The following is a 17,677-nucleotide window of genomic DNA, read 5'->3' as shown; positions in this document are numbered from 1 at the left end:
ATTAGATGTGGCCTCTTAAATAGTCTCTATAGCTTTCCTCAGTCTGTGGGAGGTCCTGTGCACTGTCAGACTGGGTTTCCATAGGCCGAATAGAGGAAATTATTCTGTACTCCCATCATAAGTTTATACAGAACATATGTACGTACATTTGCTTTGCATCGTACACTGTTTTTATCATTGCACACACGGGACATATCATCAATAAGGTCTAATAGGTTATTTATATAAGGTCTACAAGGTATTTGTGAATCAACACATAAGACATAGACTCTGGAGTCAAGTGGTTTGCTCCAAAGTCAGCTCCAAATGTCTTCTGATGGACTTTTGGGGCCCATTATTGTATAAGATCCTGGGCCCACTGGAGGATCCTCTAGTACTCTGGTGTGCCCGTCCTACGCTGGTCCCATGAACCAGGGCAGACGCTTACGAAGATTGCTCCCTCGTCCCAAAGCCTCCACATAATATGTTCAAACTACTTATTTCTCTTCACCGTAGATGTTTCTTACCCTTAACTTTTCTATATAGCCACTTTCATAACTATGGGCTTCACTTTTTCCAGCTTATACTTCTTAATCTAGTCCTCTATGATCTGAACTGGACAGCAGTATCAGTTTTTTGTCCTGTCATGGACTCCAGGCTAAGCTTTTATTCAAGTAGCTTTCCTTGTGTTTGTATAGATACATTGTAACAAACCCGGCAGTAAACACACTATTTAAGGATCAGAGCTTCAGGATCACAGCTTGGACAGGGCTGTTTTACTCCTATTTAAACAACGTGAGGAAAAGAAATACAAAGCGGGGGGGGGGGGGGGGCATCTCAGCAGCACAAGCACACTAAACCAACGTCTCACTTACCCACCATGGCAGGCCACAACATCAGTATTGTCTTGAGAATACTGTCTTGAGCATACCCAACATCCACCTTCTAAATGCCTATATTCAAATCAGTTAGTATGTGGACATCGCGGATGGACATTTGGGCTGTATTTGAGCACGGTGTGGTGGTGGTTGTTTTTTTTAGCTATGTATTTTACTGTTAGGCTTCGTTCACATCTGCATCAGGGCTCCGTTCTGACGTTCCATCTGAGCTTTCTGTCGGAACGGAGGCCTGACTGACACAAACTGAAACCATAGGTTTCCGTTTCCATCACCGGCTCCGTTCCGACGGAAAGCTCAGACGGAACGTCGGAACGGAGCCCTGATGCAGATGTGAACATAGCCTTAGTATGACAATGTTTTAAAGCCCAGCCACATACATTAGTTTGTCTCTGACCACAATGGAGAAAAATATGAAAATAAGATCAAGTTTGCATGTTACATGAAGGTTGTTTTTTTTTTTTTTTAATTAATGAAATCTTAGTATTGATTTTGGATTTATTTTCTGTGTTTTTGGATTATCTTTATCCTTGAATTTAAATGCTTCAAAGATTTTGTATAAATTTGCATCAGACAATAATCATCCTTGTATATATGGATTATATTGTGTTTTTCCAATTCACTGTTTAGCTGTGTCATGCAGCATGAATTCCTTGGATTATGAGTTTATATTTTTTTTTTCGGTCACAGAGCTCACTGCTACTCCTTTTTTCCGGCTGTCTGCCTAATTATATAGATTTATTTCCTATTCATCATGTTTCCTTGTGTTTTATTATGATGATCCTCCATGCCTGATTATTAGCTCGACAGATTTTCTGGCACAAGTTCATGTGTACTTTAAATATAGACAAAAGCATTTAGTAAACCGATTTTTCATTTGACCTCATTTATTTGCATTTATAGGAGAATACTTCACAGAGATTTAAAAGCAAAGAATATCTTTTTGAAAAACAATCTTCTTAAAATTGGTAAGTTTTTTTTATGACATATGATCTAGGTTATTTCTTCTGTTCTATAAATCGCATCTTGTGTTGTTACAGACAATGTTGCTATTGACTATTTTTTAAATATTATTTTTAAATGAAACGAGAGAACATTATTATAAGTCCTGACCATAAACATTGCCAGCACTATTCATATCCCACCTACACCCTCACCCACATCATCTGACCTAGAAAAAAAAAAAGGGGGGGGTGTTGCTCAAAAAGTAACTATTGTTACTAAACTCACATTCACTCCTTAGGTAGATGTATACTAAATGTTGTGCAGCCATTAACATGTCTAACCTGCATATTTAGTGTTTTTCCTACCCTCTGTTGTTTTTTTAAATGCATATTTTCCCTTTCCATGCTTTCTATGTGGGTGGTCTCTTTCTGGTGCGGTGCAGGAGCTGCTTCTCTTCCTTCCCTGTGAGGCACACTGTGGTAAAGAAACTTCAGCTGCATGCCCATCCTCCTTGTCTTCTATGTATTATTTTACATTAAAGGGGTTGTCTGGACATGGGGCTGTTTTTCACACTCATGACCTATCTCCACAGGATAGGTCATCAGTATATGACCTGGACCCCACTCTGATCCGTTATTCTGGCTGCATCCGGCCCTGGGAGTGTTCAGTGCCGGAAGCAGACGGCACTGTACACTGCATAGCGTCCGTGCTGGGTTATTGCAGCTCTGCTCCTATTCACTTGAATAGGAGCAGAGCAGCAGTATTGCAGCATGACTGCTATACAGTGGTCGTAGCCTTCTTCTTCCGACCATTGCATAACTTGTGGTGCCGAAGGCAGCCAGAACAGCTGATTGGTGTGGGGTCCGGGTATCGGACCCCCACCGATCATATACTGATGACCTATCCTGTGGATAAGTCATCAGTATGAAAAACTGCTCCATGCCCAGACAACCCCTTTAAACATATTTCTTGATGACTAAAAGAGCCTTAGGTAGGGAAATCAGAACCACAGGCTGCTGAGAAGTAAAGAACAGCCCTCTTTCCCTTAATAAGATATATTTTTCAAATTGACATATATTTACAGCTACTCCTAATATATATATATATATATATATATATATATATATATATAAAATCTTCCTATATGTATATATAGAAGGTATAATATCTATCTATCTATCTATCTATCTATCTATCTATCTATCTATCTAAATCCAGCCAACCGTCACTAGCCTTCAGGCTATTTCAAAAAGCAGCCCCTTTGTCGGGGGTGCCGAAGGGGAAACAGAGGTAGCCCCTTCTTTCAGTTAAACTCCCTAGATGCCACAGTTGCTATTGACCCCAACATCTAAGGAGTTAAATACTGTTGTAGCGGGATTTCGACTGATTTTTGTATAAATTATACCATTCGACAAGCAGCATAAATAACATATCACCATTATTCTATGGGTCAATACAATAATGGCAATGCCAAATGTGCGAAGTTTTTTTTTGTTGTTCTTTTTTTAATGTTTTACTACTTTTTCACAATAATATCAAAATTCATTAATTCCATGAATAGTTAAGCCATCATCCGCTTTTGATGCTGGGGGCACAGCTTTTGTGCCTGCGCCATCACCGCAACCTAACTGTATGTTGAGCTGAGGAAAGTTAGTCCCCACCACGGTGTACAGTTACATTGTGGTGCGCAAAGGAGTTAAAGCAGGGGTAGATTACCTTGATGAGGCAGAAATCCACTGTAATAATACAGAAGGTTATTAAGATCTCTTGTGATATGAATGCCTTTTTTTCACACAGAAAATAAGCTACCCTGTGCTATTTTCATGATGATTTTGATTTTTCACAGTGTGCCAAATAAGTCTGCAAATCTTTTCTAAAAAAAAAATATGCAGAAACGCAGTATACTTTCACAGAACAACTAATTAATTCGAGTACGGAGGAAAAAATGTGTCAGTCACAAAATCTGACAACACAATATTCAACAGGAAACTGTTGTTTTTGTTTAACATTTACTGCTGCTTTGCAGCGGCTGTCATAGGTTTCTGTTGAGAGGAAACCTCTGATGTAATACTCCAACAGATGTCACCGATATGCATACAGTAGCATGCGCCATACATAGGGTCACATGTTAAAAAAACGTATACAGCATGTCACAAACTGTGGGTATGTGGACCCACTGGGCCGTACCCCCGAAGCGGGATAGCAGCTGGCAAACAGAATACAAAGTCAGTATATAAATAGTCCAAACACAAGGGTACCTGTAGTGGTTCAGACAGTAGCAATGGCTAGGCACAGATGGGACCTTGACAGCAAACATGGTGTAACACAGCAGGCGGAACCGGTGCCACCACACGACTCCAACATGTTAAGGATCTGCCAGGCACAGCTTCTGTATCCACGCCCATAGGTAGTCAGTCTGCACCTGCTTCTATGTCTGTGAGACTGACTCCATCTTCCACCACTCAGGATGGCAGGCTTAGGAGTGGGAGAGCCTATCACAGCCTGGCCAGACGGAGCTAGCTCCCGCCCTCTGTCTATTTATACCTGCCTTTCCTGTTCCTCCTTGCTTGTGATTCTTCTCGTTTGGTTTCCTGGCCCTGCTGCAGCTTCTTGAACTACTTGTCCCTGCTTCGTATTGACCCTGGCTTACTGACTGCTTTGCGTTTGGAACCTCGTTCACTCCTGGTTTGACTCGGCTTGTTCACTACTCTCCTGCTCTACGTTTGGCACCTCGTACTCTCCTGGTTTGACTCGGCTCATTTACTACTCTTGTTGCTCTCGGTGTTGCCGTGGGCAACTGCCCCGTTTCCCTTTGTTCTGTGTTTCCTTGTCTGTTGTCTGTCGTGCACTTATTGAGTGTAGGGACCGTCGCCCAGTTGTACCCAGTCGCCTAGGGCGGGTCGTTGCAAGTAGGCAGGGACTGAGTGGCGGGTAGATTAGGGCTCATTTTTCTGTTTCCCTATCCCTGTCATTACACAACAGGTTTAAGACACAGGAACAAATAGCACAGGATAGAGGGCACAGGTAGCAGGTCACCGGAAACAACAGGAACCGGATAACACTAAGGGACCATTTGCAAGACTAAAATGGGTAAACACAACAACGGTCAGGCAATGAGCAAAGGGGCAGGGCCCTTCTTTTAGTCCAGGATGATCATGGGCTAATTAACAATATTTTACATGTGCGGGCACTGACCCTTTAAGGCCCCAGCAGAGTGGCGTGGAAGTGAGCGCTGACGTCTCCTGGGGAGGAGATGCGGGCTATCACTCAACAGACCATGGCTGCGGCCGTCGAGGGGTGAGTAACCCCGACGGTCCGCGGCCATGGACGTTAGACAGCGCGGTATACCTTTATACTGGAAGCTTCTCTATATGGAACAGTGCAGTCTGCTGCGCTTTTCCATATAGCAAAAAAATTACGTATACCTGCCCGACGGAGGCCAAAAGGAGCCTATTGGTACGTTTGATGTATGTGCCGGGTTTGTGAAAGGAGAGGGGGAGTCGGTACTGAGTATAAATAATGCTGTCTCAATTACACCTAAATTATTGGGCACGGAACAGAAAACGCTGCTTTTTGAACAACATTCTACTAAAAAAAAATCTACAAAAACATTGAGCAACTGTGCAAATACTTTGACTTATGTATCTCTCATTGATTTTAAGTGTCATTTTATTTTCATCTCCAGTCATGTCTACAGAGAAATGGAAAATTCTATTTGTGTTCCTTTAACCAGAGTATAATGCATTGTAAGAACTCAGGTGTCAGTTACATAAAACCAAGCTTAATGTGTAAACTGTGTAGTTCTCTATGTACCCTGCGGTTGCGCTGCAAGGAAATTGAACATTTGCTGCCATATTCCCCCACAGATTACAACTGATTGATGGGGTTCCCCATAACCATGTCATCAGCTTATTGTCGGTGATCTCTTCTTAAAAAAAGGGATAGCGCAAATCTTACAAGATTGATGATTGGATCCACCTTAGCAGTTGTACCAATCACAATTTTATGTCTTGTCTAACATACAGGCCATTCAATGTAAGGGTATGTTCACACGCTGAGCCAAAAACATCTGAAAATACGGAGCTGTTTTCAAGGGAAAACAGCACCTGATTTTCAGACGTTTTGTGAGCAACTCACGTTTTTCGCTGCGTTTTCGCGCCGTTTTTTTGGCCGTTTTTGGAGCTGTTTTCAATAGAGTCTATGAGAAAACGGCTCCAAAAACGTCCCAAGAAGTGTCGTGCACTTCTTTTGACGAGGCTGTAATTTTACGCGTCGTCTTTTGACAGCTGTCAAACGACGACGCGTAAATTACAGGTCGTCGGCACAGTACGTCGGCAAACCCATTCAAATGAATGGGCAGATGTTTGCCGACGTATTGGAGCCGTATTTTCAGGCGTAAATCGAGGCATAATACGCCTCGTTTACGCCTGAAAATAGGTCGTGTGAACCCAGCCTAAGGGTATGTTCACACGGCCTATTTACGGACGTAATTCGTATGCCCCGAATTACGTCTGAAAATAGCGCCTCAATAGCGCTGACAAACATCTGCCCATTGAAAGCAATGGGCAGACGTTTGTCTGTTCACACGAGGCGTATATTTACGCGCCGCTGTCAAATGACGGCGCGTAAATGGACGCCCGCGTCAAAGAAGTGACCTGTCACTTCTTTGGCCGTAATTGGAGCCGTTATTCATTGACTCCAATGAATAGCAGCGCTAATTACGCCCGTAATTGACGCGGCGTTCAAGCGCCTGCACATGCCGTTACGGCTGAAATTACGGGGATGTTTTCAGGCTGAAACATCCCCGTAATTTCAGCCGTAACGGACGCCCTCGTGTGAACATACCCTAAGGGTATGTGCACACGATAGCAGGCATTTACGTCTGAAAAGACAGACTGTTTTCAGGAGAAAACAGCTGCCTCGTTTCAGACGTAAATGCTCCTCCTCGCATTTTGCGAGGCTTCTCTGACAGCCGTAAATTTTGAGCTGTGCTTCATTGAGTTCAATGAAGAACGGCTGAAATTACGTCTGAAAGAAGTGACCTGCACTTCTTTTGAAGAGGCTGTATTTTTACGCGTCGTCGTTTGACAGCTGTCAAACGACGATGCGTAAATGACAGGTTGTGTGCACAGTACGTCGGCAAACCAATTCAAATAAATGGGCAGATGTTTGCCGTAGGGATGCACGGTGCATCGAAACTTCGATACTGTTTCGATACTCTGCATCCCTAAACGGTTCGATACCGCTATTTCCTGTATTTCGATACTGAGCTGCGCAGCCGCACAGCTCAGTATAGTAATACATGAATGTATGGGAGCGCGGCTGCGGCTGTGTAATTCAGCCACAGCCCCGCTCCTGAGTCCTGACAAGTGCGCAGGGTCAGGATGATGTGATGCGGCCGCCGCTGCACTAATGAGCGGCGGCACTGAAGACCGAACATGGCGGGCGCTCTACAAAACACCCCCATGTTCTGTCCTCAGTGCCTGAACCTCCGCTCATTAGTGCAGCGCCGGCTGAATCACCTCATGCTGACCGCGCGCGCACTTCCTGTCAGGAGCGGGGCAATGGTTGTATTACACAGCCGCAGCCCCGCTCTATAACGGCGGAGACCAGAGAAACCTCTCATCTCCGCCGTTATTCCCCTGAATGCTGCGATCACAGCTGACTGCAGCATTCAGGGGAAAGTGAGAAGGGGGGATGCCCCTGGATCGCGTCACAGGGAATTCCTGTGACGCGATCGAGAGCCATACCATATATGGGCAGACAGCCCAGGGTCTATTGACGGACCCCAGGGCTGTCTTACCATATTTCATGTTGTTAGGACATACCCAAGTATGTCCTAACAACTGCCTGTGTGCTATCCGTCCACAGGTTAATGTACTGGCATATATCTGATATATGCCAGTATATTAAAGTTTAAAAATAAAAGTAAAAACAAAGTATTGTTAAAATTTAAAAAAAAATACACATTTCACCTTTTTTACAATAAACATTAAAATAAGTCTCAATACATAAAATATACACATTCAGTAATGGCGCGCACAACAATTTTTTTGCATCATTTATGATATGTACGCTGTAAAAAAATGAAATAAACACGGCTTTCATTCACTTATTAATGTGAGGCGCGAGGCGCGAGGTGCGATGAATTTAACCTCCATGTTCCTCACATTAATAGTAATTAACCCCATCATGTACATCGCACATTAACCCATTATGACTGAGAAACATGATGGGATTAATTACTATTAATGTGAGGCGCATTCAAAATTCATTACACGCCGCGCCTCACATCAGAAAACGGAAGAATTTTTTTTTATTATTACTGTTGGCAAAAGTATCGAAATTGGTATCGAAATCGCAATACTAAACGAAGTATCGGTATCGAAGTCCAAATTCTGGTATCGTGACATCCCTAGTTTGCCGACGTATTGTAGCCCTATTGTCAGACGTAAAACGAGGCATAAAACGCCTCGTTTACGTCTGAAAATAGGTCGTGTGAACCCAGCCTTAGAGTGGTAAAGACCTTTAATTTTGTCTCTAGTTATATTTCTGTGACTATTTTTTAGATAATCACTTTTTAAGAAGATGCTTTTATGGAGTTAACAAATGTTCATGTCTGACTGTAAATAATCATTTGCTGCTTGACATTTCTACAACTAGAGATAATTTTTTTCAAACTTTAAAATAAAACTGTTGAAAATGATTTCATTGTTTCTTTCCTGTACAATTAATTAGCCGATGGATGTCATTTTGGCAATAAATGAAATATAGCACTTTGTTTTAAAATATTGTAATGAAAGTGTTATTATTCAATGTAGTTACTATAAAACATATGATGTGATAAAAATTCATAATAAAATTAAAGAGGTTTACCAGGCAATAAACATTGAAGAACTATTCTTAGGATAGGCCTTCAATGTATGATTGGTTGGAGCCTGACCCCCCGATGACAGAGTGCCACGGTCCCTTCATTCTGCTGATCGGGGGGAGAAGGAGGGAAGTTCTGGGAGTCGGGCATGTATGCTTCGACTGACAATATCAGCCGGGCCAACTTCAAACTGAAAAGAGGATATCATAGAGAGACAACCCCTTTAAGTGGCAGCAAGTTTAGGGTAGAGATTAATCAAGCTGATTTCTAGAAACCATAAAACCCCTTTAGGTAATATTGAACTAAAGTAATAAATGAAATGGGTGGACTGCAGTACCCAGAAAGAATATCAAAATTGAGGTTACTTAGTTTAGAAAAAACATGACTGAGGGGTAACCTAATAACTATGTTTAAATATGTCAAAGGTCAATACATAAATCTGTCTAATGATCTATTTGTACTCAGGACATAAGTAAGACAACGGGGCTGTTAGGAAATGTCCGTCCCTTTAAGATTACCATGGCTACTAGTCTAGCTTCTGGGCAGTTCTGGTTTTAGTTGTTTAGCCTATCCCTTTTCCAGGGGCGTAGCTAAAGGCTCATGGGCCCGGATGCAAAAGTTCTTATTGGGCCCCCCCCCCTCAATAAAATGGTTAATGAGGGTTGTGTTTTTTTTATTTCAATAAAATATTTTTTCTATGTGCTTGTATCTTTTTAAACTTTATTATCACCGCCTTAGTAATGGCCGCTGGCTGATTGACAACCTTCATTACTAAGGCGGGGCTTAATGTTAGCCGGTACAAAGGCCAACACTAACCCCCATTATTACCCCGGTACCCACCGCCACCAGGGGTGCTGGGAAGAGCCGGGTACGAACCAGTACCCGACCATCTGTAGTGACGGGCAGGCGCCGTGGTGGCCGCAGGCTGGTAGTATTAGGCTGGGGAAGGCCAAAAACAGTGGCACCTACCACCCTGGTAATGCTGCCTGCTGCTGCTGTGTTGTATCTGGCTGGTTATGAAAATTGGGGGGGGGGGGGACCCGACATCGTTCTTTCCAATTTTTTTTAATTTTATTTCTTTAAAATGACGTGGGGTCCCCCCCATTTTTCATAACCAGCCAGATACAATAAAGCAGCAGCAGCCTAGCATCACCAGGGTGGGAAGGGCCACTGTTTTTGGCCTTTCCCCTCCTGATAATACCAGCCTGCGGCCACCCCAGTGGCCGACCATCACTACAGATGGTCAAGTACTGAATGGTACCCGGCTATTCCCAGCACCCCTGGTGGCGGTGGGTACCGGGTTAATAAAGGGGGTTAGTGTTAGCCTCTGCACCGGCTAACACTAAGCCCCGCCTTAGCAATGGACGCTGTCAATCAGCCGGCGGCCATTACTAAGGCGGTAGTAATATAGTTTAAAAAAAACACAAAGACATAGAAAAAATATTTTATTGAAATAAAAATACCCCCACACAACCCTCATTAACCATTTTATTGATAATAAAAAAAAAGCCGTCATCGAAGTAGTCCTGGAATCCGACGTAGTCCAACGACCGAACCTGTAAGAAAACACACAAGAAAAACGATTAGTAACACATGTGTTAGGCTTAGATACAGGGCCCATGTGTGATACTGTCTGTGGGACCCTGTATTTATACAGGGTCCAGCAGACAGTAATCTTATACAGTATAAGATTACTTTGTGCTGGGGCCCTGTATCTAAATCTACAGTGTGGTAGGCTTATATACAGGGCCCATCAGACAGGATCACACATGGGCCATGTATCTAAGCCTACCATGTGATTGGCTTAGATACAGGGCCCAGCAGACAGCATCACATAATCTGTGATCCTGTCTCATGGGCCCTCTAAGCCTGCTACATCGTAGGCTTAAAGGGGTTATCCAGTCCCTAAACATTGATGACCTATCCTCAGGATAGGCCATCAATAGCTGATGTGTTGGTGTCCGTCTCCCGGGACCCGCCAATCAGCTGTTTTGAAGGGGCCGCAGCACTCGTACGAGAGCTGCTTCCCCTTCATTTCACTACTCGCTCACACTGTGAATCGCCGACACCGATTCACAGTGTGAGCGGAATGAAGGGGAAGAAGCTCTCGTACGAGTGCTGCGGCCCCTTCAAAACAGCTGATTGGCGGGTCCCGGGAGTCGGACCCCGCCAGTCAGGGCTAATCTTACCTTCCTCTTCAGCCGCGGCGAAAGTTCTGTCCTCTCGATGTTGTGCGCGGCGCATAGCGCTGTGACGTCATGCGCTGCGCACAGCGCTTGATGTCAGGACCTCCGCTGCCATCCGGAACCAGGACGGTAAGTACAGTCTGTTACTATAGTAACAGGGGCCCGCGGCCCGAGTTACTATAGTAACTTTTTATTGATGTGGTGCGGGGGGCTGTGGGCCCCCCTGGCTTCAGGGCCCGGTCGCAATTGCGACCGCTGCGACCCCTATAGCTACGCCAGTGTCCTTTTCTCTGTCTTTCTTCCTATTAGGTGTAAGGGTGGAGTACTTAGACCTGGGTTGCGTATGTGTTCCTTGCTTGTGAATTTCCTGATTTCCATGTGTTTGATCAAGGTTCTGACTAAACCCTGTTTCTTTGGCTATTTTGACTTCTTGGAACTGGATCTCAGCTTGTCTCTGGATTACTCCATGCTTACCGATTTGGACTTTCTGCTCCCGGCCGGTACTGACCTCTGCTATTTCTGACATCCCCGAGATTTGTGATTTGGACTTTCTGTTTACCCTCTGGCTATCTTGTTACCTGTTCTGGTATTGCCCTCATTGCACCTCTTATCTAACACCGAACTCTGTTAAAACAACCTGGGTTCTATGCAGCAAAAACCATCCCGCCTTGCGGTGGGCTCTGGCGAAAACCATAGAGTAGCATTAGACTCTGATGATCAGTGTTGTGACAGATTTGGGGTTGTGGATTTATTTGCACGCTCAGTGCCGACAGTCTCCAGCAGTCTTTGGGGAATCGCTCACCTAGCAACTCCATAAACTTCCATTATGGGAATTACTTAACCAGTGATTCCATAACGGGCATCTACTAGGTCTAGAGAAGAGGTTTCTAAATTAGCTTTGAAGGGGATTCTTTACTGTAAGAGCAGTGAGACTATGGAATGCTCTGCCAGAGGAAGTTGTCCTGGTTAATTCAGAGAAAGATTTCAAAAGGGGCCTGAATGCTGTTCTTGAAAGTTATAATATTACAAGTTATATGTACAAGATTACTGGAGTCGAAAGGAGACTTTGTTTCCCTAAGATAAAGAAAATTGACTTCTACCATATAAGGGATTTCTCATATGAGGGGGAAGGGGGGGTTTGTCTTCCTTTGACTCGACATTGCAGGACAAAAGGCTGAACTGGATGGATTTGTGTCTTTTTTCAACTTTCCAAAACTATGTTACTATGAATTAAGTGTTACAGTATTGACATGTGGCAAATAGGTTGCATTTAGTAACACACGTACATCTAAACAATAAATTCTTACATGTTCGAAATTGCAGCACGCATCTTATTTAAGGACGAATTAATCTCTTTACTAGAATGCAGCATTTATTCGTATTATCCCCTAAATGCTAAAAAAAAAATAGGTTGTTTTATTGAGATTATACAATAATCTAATGTCAGACAGATTACCACAACACATGTGTTCATTATTTATATATTTCTTCCAACTGCTTCTAGGGGATTTTGGGGTTTCACGTCTTTTGATGGGCTCATGTGACCTGGCAACAACATTTACTGGGACACCATACTATATGAGTCCTGAAGCCTTAAAGCACCAGGGATATGATTCAAAGTCAGACATTTGGTGAGTAGGCATCGTGTTTATTCAGATATATCAAGGAATTCTCCAGTGCAATGTACAACTGTCCTTTCTGACATTTCAATGTATTCTTAACTTAAACATTTTGTATGCTGAATTTGTGTGCTTGGTTTAAGTAACTAATAATAGAAAATAAGAAAAGGCTCTTAGATCCTTCTAAAATAAAATTTGAATTAATTCTGAAGCTTTTAAATATTGCTCATTCAATATCATTGAAGTTCAAATATTAGTATTTCATTTGTAAAAGATCACAGATCTGCATTGGAAAATGGCACATACCCTATATATAGGGCATCTGGATGATAGTTTACGCATGTTTTCTCTATATTTTCAGTTGCATGATTGGTCTAATTTTCACAAATATGTGATTGTAGCAAGCGCCAAAAATGTAACAGCCTACAACATGTTATACCATTTATTTATTGTGGAAGGGTTATTCTAAGGCTCGAATCACAGTGTTTAGATCAGCTTTTCATGCCATGTTTGTTTGCTAAAAAAGTTCTTTACACCCAATGCTCATTTATCGGAGCTGTCAACCAGAAAAACTGGCCTTGTTGCCCATAGTCACCAATCAGAGCTCATAGAAAACATGGATGGGAACAGCACTCCGTGCAATGTGTTTGTGGTTCTATGGTGCACGCTAAACCAGGGTCATGGTCCCAACTTCCTCCAAAGTATCCAAAGCAAATAAAGAAGGTAGGCAGCACTCAAATGGTTGAGATAAATAACCCACCGGTTGTTTATTTCAGTAAGCATACTGAAATAAATCACTGATGTTTTATCTCGACCATTTGAGTGCTTCTTACCTTCTTTATTTTCTCACCAATCAGAGCTCAGCATAAATTTCTTAAACTGCTCAGGAAAATTAAAAGTTACTGTACACTGATTTTTTTCTATGGAAAAAAACGTTAGTTTGATAAATGTTTTTTATTCATTTTTGACCCCTATGGCTTTTAAAAAAAAATATAGAATGCTGTAGGTGTGAGACTTTTCAGGGCATTAAAAGGGTTTTCGAGCCAGTAATAATGAATAGCCTATCCTCAGGATAGGACATCAATAGCTGATGGGTCGGGGTCCGACTCTTGGGACCCCTGCCGATCAGATGTTTTAAAGGGGGTGGAGCGCTCATACGAGCGCTGCTTCCCCTTCTTTTCTACTTGCTCACTGTGAATCATCGACACTGGTGTAACGGCGATTCACACATATTGCAGCCTTTTATCCCATTCACTTCAATGGCAGAAGAAGGCTGCAACACCTGTGAATCGCCGCTACACATCTGTCGACGATTCACAGTGAGCAAGTAGAAAAGAAAGGTACGAACGCTGCACCCTCAAAAAAGCTGATGGTGGGGCGTCCCGGGAGTCGAACCCCGTCCCATCAGCTATTGATGGCCTATCCTGAGGATAGGCCCTCAATTTTTACTGGCTGGAAAACCCCTTTAATTTTAACAAAAAATGCAACTGTCTGTGTGACCGGTGTTGCCATTTATGAACCAGTTTTTATGGTGTTTGTTATCTGTTTTTTAAATGCACTCAAGAAAGTGTGAAAAATGTCTAAAGGAGCAAAATCTTTCATATGCTGCATTTGTGTGAAATTTTAGGTTTTGTGTTCCCAGACTGTTGTCAAAAAGAAAATTTTTAGTCATGTGCACCATTGTAAGCAATTGTGTATTCACATATTAAAGTAAGGCTCGAGGTGGCAGGAATGGGGGTGAAAGGGATAAAGTTAGGTAGAAATAAAAAAGGTAGAAATCATAAAAATGGACAAAGAATTTACCAGAAAACTAGAAGACTTATGAGGTATTTAAAATAGTTCATATTTAAATTTCCAAATATACTGTTACTTATTACTTCCTCATCCTTTAGAATTCTTTTATTCTTTTTTTTATTTATAATTTATTATTTTTTCTCTATGGGGGGATCCCACTTCACAATTCCAGAAAGAATACGACAGACTTATACTATCTGACCTTGAGGAGTGAGCAATCATGCAGAATGAGGCCAAGTATCTCTCAGTCGGACACGCTAAGGTGGCAACATTTTATATGCTCCCGAAGATACACAAGAGTATAGAACAGCCACCTGGCAGACCTATAGTCTCTGGCCTGGGGTATCTGACTGAGAGAGAGATGCCGTCAATGGCTAGATCACGAATTGCGTAGAATGGTATATGAACTTCCCTCTTACACTCGGGATACAATGCAAATACTTAAAAAATTAGACAGTGCCAAACTAGATGAGGGAGAGCTTCTGGAAACATGTGCTATAGTCTTTATACCAGATACCAGCATTAGACACAATCTGGGTTGCAGGGCTGTGGATTTCTTCTTTGGCCGTGAACAAGATTATAATCCCAGCAGAAGGAAGTTCGTTATTAGAGCATTAAAATTCATACTGACCAAGAACTACTTCATCTTTGAGTCATGCTTCTTCCTACAAAGCCAGGAAACTGCTATGGGTGCGGCATGTGCACCCACTTTTGCCAATCTGTTCCTTGGGTGGTGGGAGGAGGAAGTGGTTTATAGTGAACAAATACAGACCTACACTAATAAGATCTCGATATGGCATCAATATATGGACATTATCATATTAATTTGGAAACGGCCAGAATATGAATTTATGAATAATACATTTCGTAATTCCCCACCACTCTAAAAATCCCCCATTCACCTAAAGAAAAGAAAAGAAAATAGATGTAATGGCAGGAAGGAGGTGAAGGGAAAGTGAGCCCTAATCTACCCACCGCCCTGTCCCTGCCTACTTGCAACGACCCGCCCTAGGCGACGAGGTACAACTGGGCGGCGGTCCCTACGCTGTCTAAGTGCACAGGAAAACAAACAGGGAACATGCAAGGGAAGGGGCAGTAGCCACGGAACGCCACGAGGAAACGGAGCGGCGAACGGACAGTCAGGACCAGGACGAAGTGAGTACACCCAAGCGGGCAAGGAGACAGAAGCAAGCCAGGGGCAAAGCAAAGCAGGTCAAGCAGAACTGCAGCAAGGCAGAAGCACGGCAGAAGCAGGCTGGAGCAAGCAGCAGTGGGGCCAGGAATCCAAAAGAATTACAAGCACTGAGGGAGAGAACAGGGCAGGTAATAAAGGACAGGGGGCGGAGCTAACTCCGACAGACCAGGCCGCGATAGGCTCTCCCACTCCTGAGCCTGCCACCCTGGTTGGTGGGAGATGGTGTCAGTCGAACAGGTCTGGCCTCAGGTGTGGATTGATTAATCCCAGGAGTATACCTAGATGAAGTACCTGGCAGATCCCTAACAGTACTCCCCCTTTTATGAGGGGCCACCGGACCCTTACTAAGGGGACCCGGTTTAGTGGGGAAGAGAAGGTGGAACCTCCTGATCAATACCCCAGCGTGAACATCACGGGCAGGTACCAAAGTCCTCTCCTATGGACCAGGTACTGGAGGGAGCCCTGGACCATCCTACTGTCCATAATCTTGGCCACCTCGAATTCCACCCCCTCAGGGGTGAGAACGGGAACAGGAGGTATCCTTGAGGGGGACCAGGACGGGGAGCAGCGTTTAAGGAGGGAGGCATGGAAGACGTCATGTATGCGAAATGATGGGGGGAGCTCCAGACGGAAGGATACAAGGTTGAGGACTTCAATGATCTTATAAGGTCCAATAAATCGGGGAGCAAACTTCCTGGACGGGACCTTAAGGCGCAAGTTCCTGGACGACAACCAGACCAAATCCCCGACGACAAACCGGGGGTTAGCAGAACGTCTACTATCCGCCTGAATCTTTTATGCGCTCTGGGACGCCTCTAGGTTCTTCTGAACCTGGGCCCAGACAGTGCACAGTTCCCGATGAACATCCTCTACCTCAGGATTATTGGAACAACCAGGGGAGACGGAGGAGAATCTTGGGTTAAACCCGAAATTACAGAAAAACGGGGAGACGCCTGACGAGTTACTGACCCGGTTATTCAAGGAAAATTCAGCAAGGGGAAGGAATGAGACCCAATCGAATTGACAGTCAGAGATGAAACACCTTAAATATTGTTCCAGGGATTGGTTGGTCCTTTCCGTTTGGCCATTAGTTTCGGGATGGAAGGCGGAGGAGAAGGACAGATCAATCTCCAACTTTTTACAAAAAGCTCTCCAAAATAAGGAAACAAATTGTACCCCTCTGTCAGAAACGATATTGACTGGGGCCCCATGGAGACGCAGGATGTGTTTCACAAACAAAGAAGCTAACGTCTTGGCGTTAGGTAGCTTCTTAAGGGGCACAAAGTGGCACATCTTGCTGAAGCGGTCGACTACCACCCACACCACCGACTTGCCCTGAGATGGAGGCAAATCGGTGATAAAATCCATGGAGATATGGGTCCAAGGTCTCTGGGGAATGGGCAAGGAACGTAGTAGGCCCGCAGGTCGGGACCTAGGGGTTTTGGACCTAGCGCAAACCTCACAAGCGGCGACGTAAGCCCTAACGTCTTTAGGCAACCCAGGCCACCAATAGTTTCTGGTAATGAGGTGTTTGGTGCCCAAGATGCCAGGATGACCAGATAGAGCGGAGTCATGGTTTTCCCTGAGTACCCTCAGCCGGTATTGCAGGGGAACAAACAGTTTGTCCCCAGGGACGTTCCCGGGAGCTGCACCCTGATCAGCCGCGATATCAGAAGCTAAATCAGAATCCGTGGCAGAGACGATTATACCAGGGGGTAAAATACAAGCAGGATCCTTCTCAGAAGGAGGATTGGCCATGAAACTACGTGACAGAGCATCAGCCTTAATATTCTTGGACCCAGCCCTATAGGTAACCAAGAAATTAAATCTGGTAAAGAATAGTGTCCACCGAGCTTGTCTAGGATTAAGCCTCCGGGCCGATTCTAGGAAAACCAGATTCTTGTGATCCGTAAGGACCGTTACCTGGTGTCTGGCCCCCTCCAGGAAGTGCCGCCACTCCTCAAAAGCCCATTTAATGGCTAGAAGTTCGCGGTTGCCAATATCATAGTTACTCTCCGTGGGCGAAAACTTCCTAGAGAAGTAAGCACAGGGGCGGAGATGGGTGAGGGAGCTGGTACACTGGGACAAGACGGCCCCCACTCCCACCTCGGAAGCGTCAACCTCCACAATAAATGGCTCCTCTTGGTTGGGCTGAATCAGCACGGGGGCCGAGATAAAGCACTTCTTGAGGG

The 17,677-nt window shown here is 44.0% G+C and overlaps 1 protein-coding gene across 3 annotated transcripts in view; it reads left to right on the top strand.

The window, feature by feature from the left end:
• Positions 1–17,677, top strand: part of NEK11 (NIMA related kinase 11) — a 272,607-nt gene that overhangs the window by 135,897 nt on the left and 119,033 nt on the right. For all 3 annotated transcript variants that reach the window (XM_075827127.1, XM_075827126.1, XM_075827128.1), the window contains exons 5-6: positions 1,779–1,843; positions 12,382–12,508. In XM_075827127.1, coding sequence (XP_075683242.1) covers positions 1,779–1,843; positions 12,382–12,508 — 192 coding nt within the window. The remainder of the gene's footprint in view (positions 1–1,778; positions 1,844–12,381; positions 12,509–17,677) is intronic.

Source organism: Rhinoderma darwinii, chromosome 5, assembly GCF_050947455.1.
Source record: "Rhinoderma darwinii isolate aRhiDar2 chromosome 5, aRhiDar2.hap1, whole genome shotgun sequence".
In the NCBI taxonomy this organism is placed as follows: Eukaryota; Metazoa; Chordata; class Amphibia; order Anura; family Rhinodermatidae; genus Rhinoderma; species Rhinoderma darwinii.
Note: the sequence above shows the minus strand (reverse complement) of the source record. Positions and strands in the feature narration are given on the sequence as shown.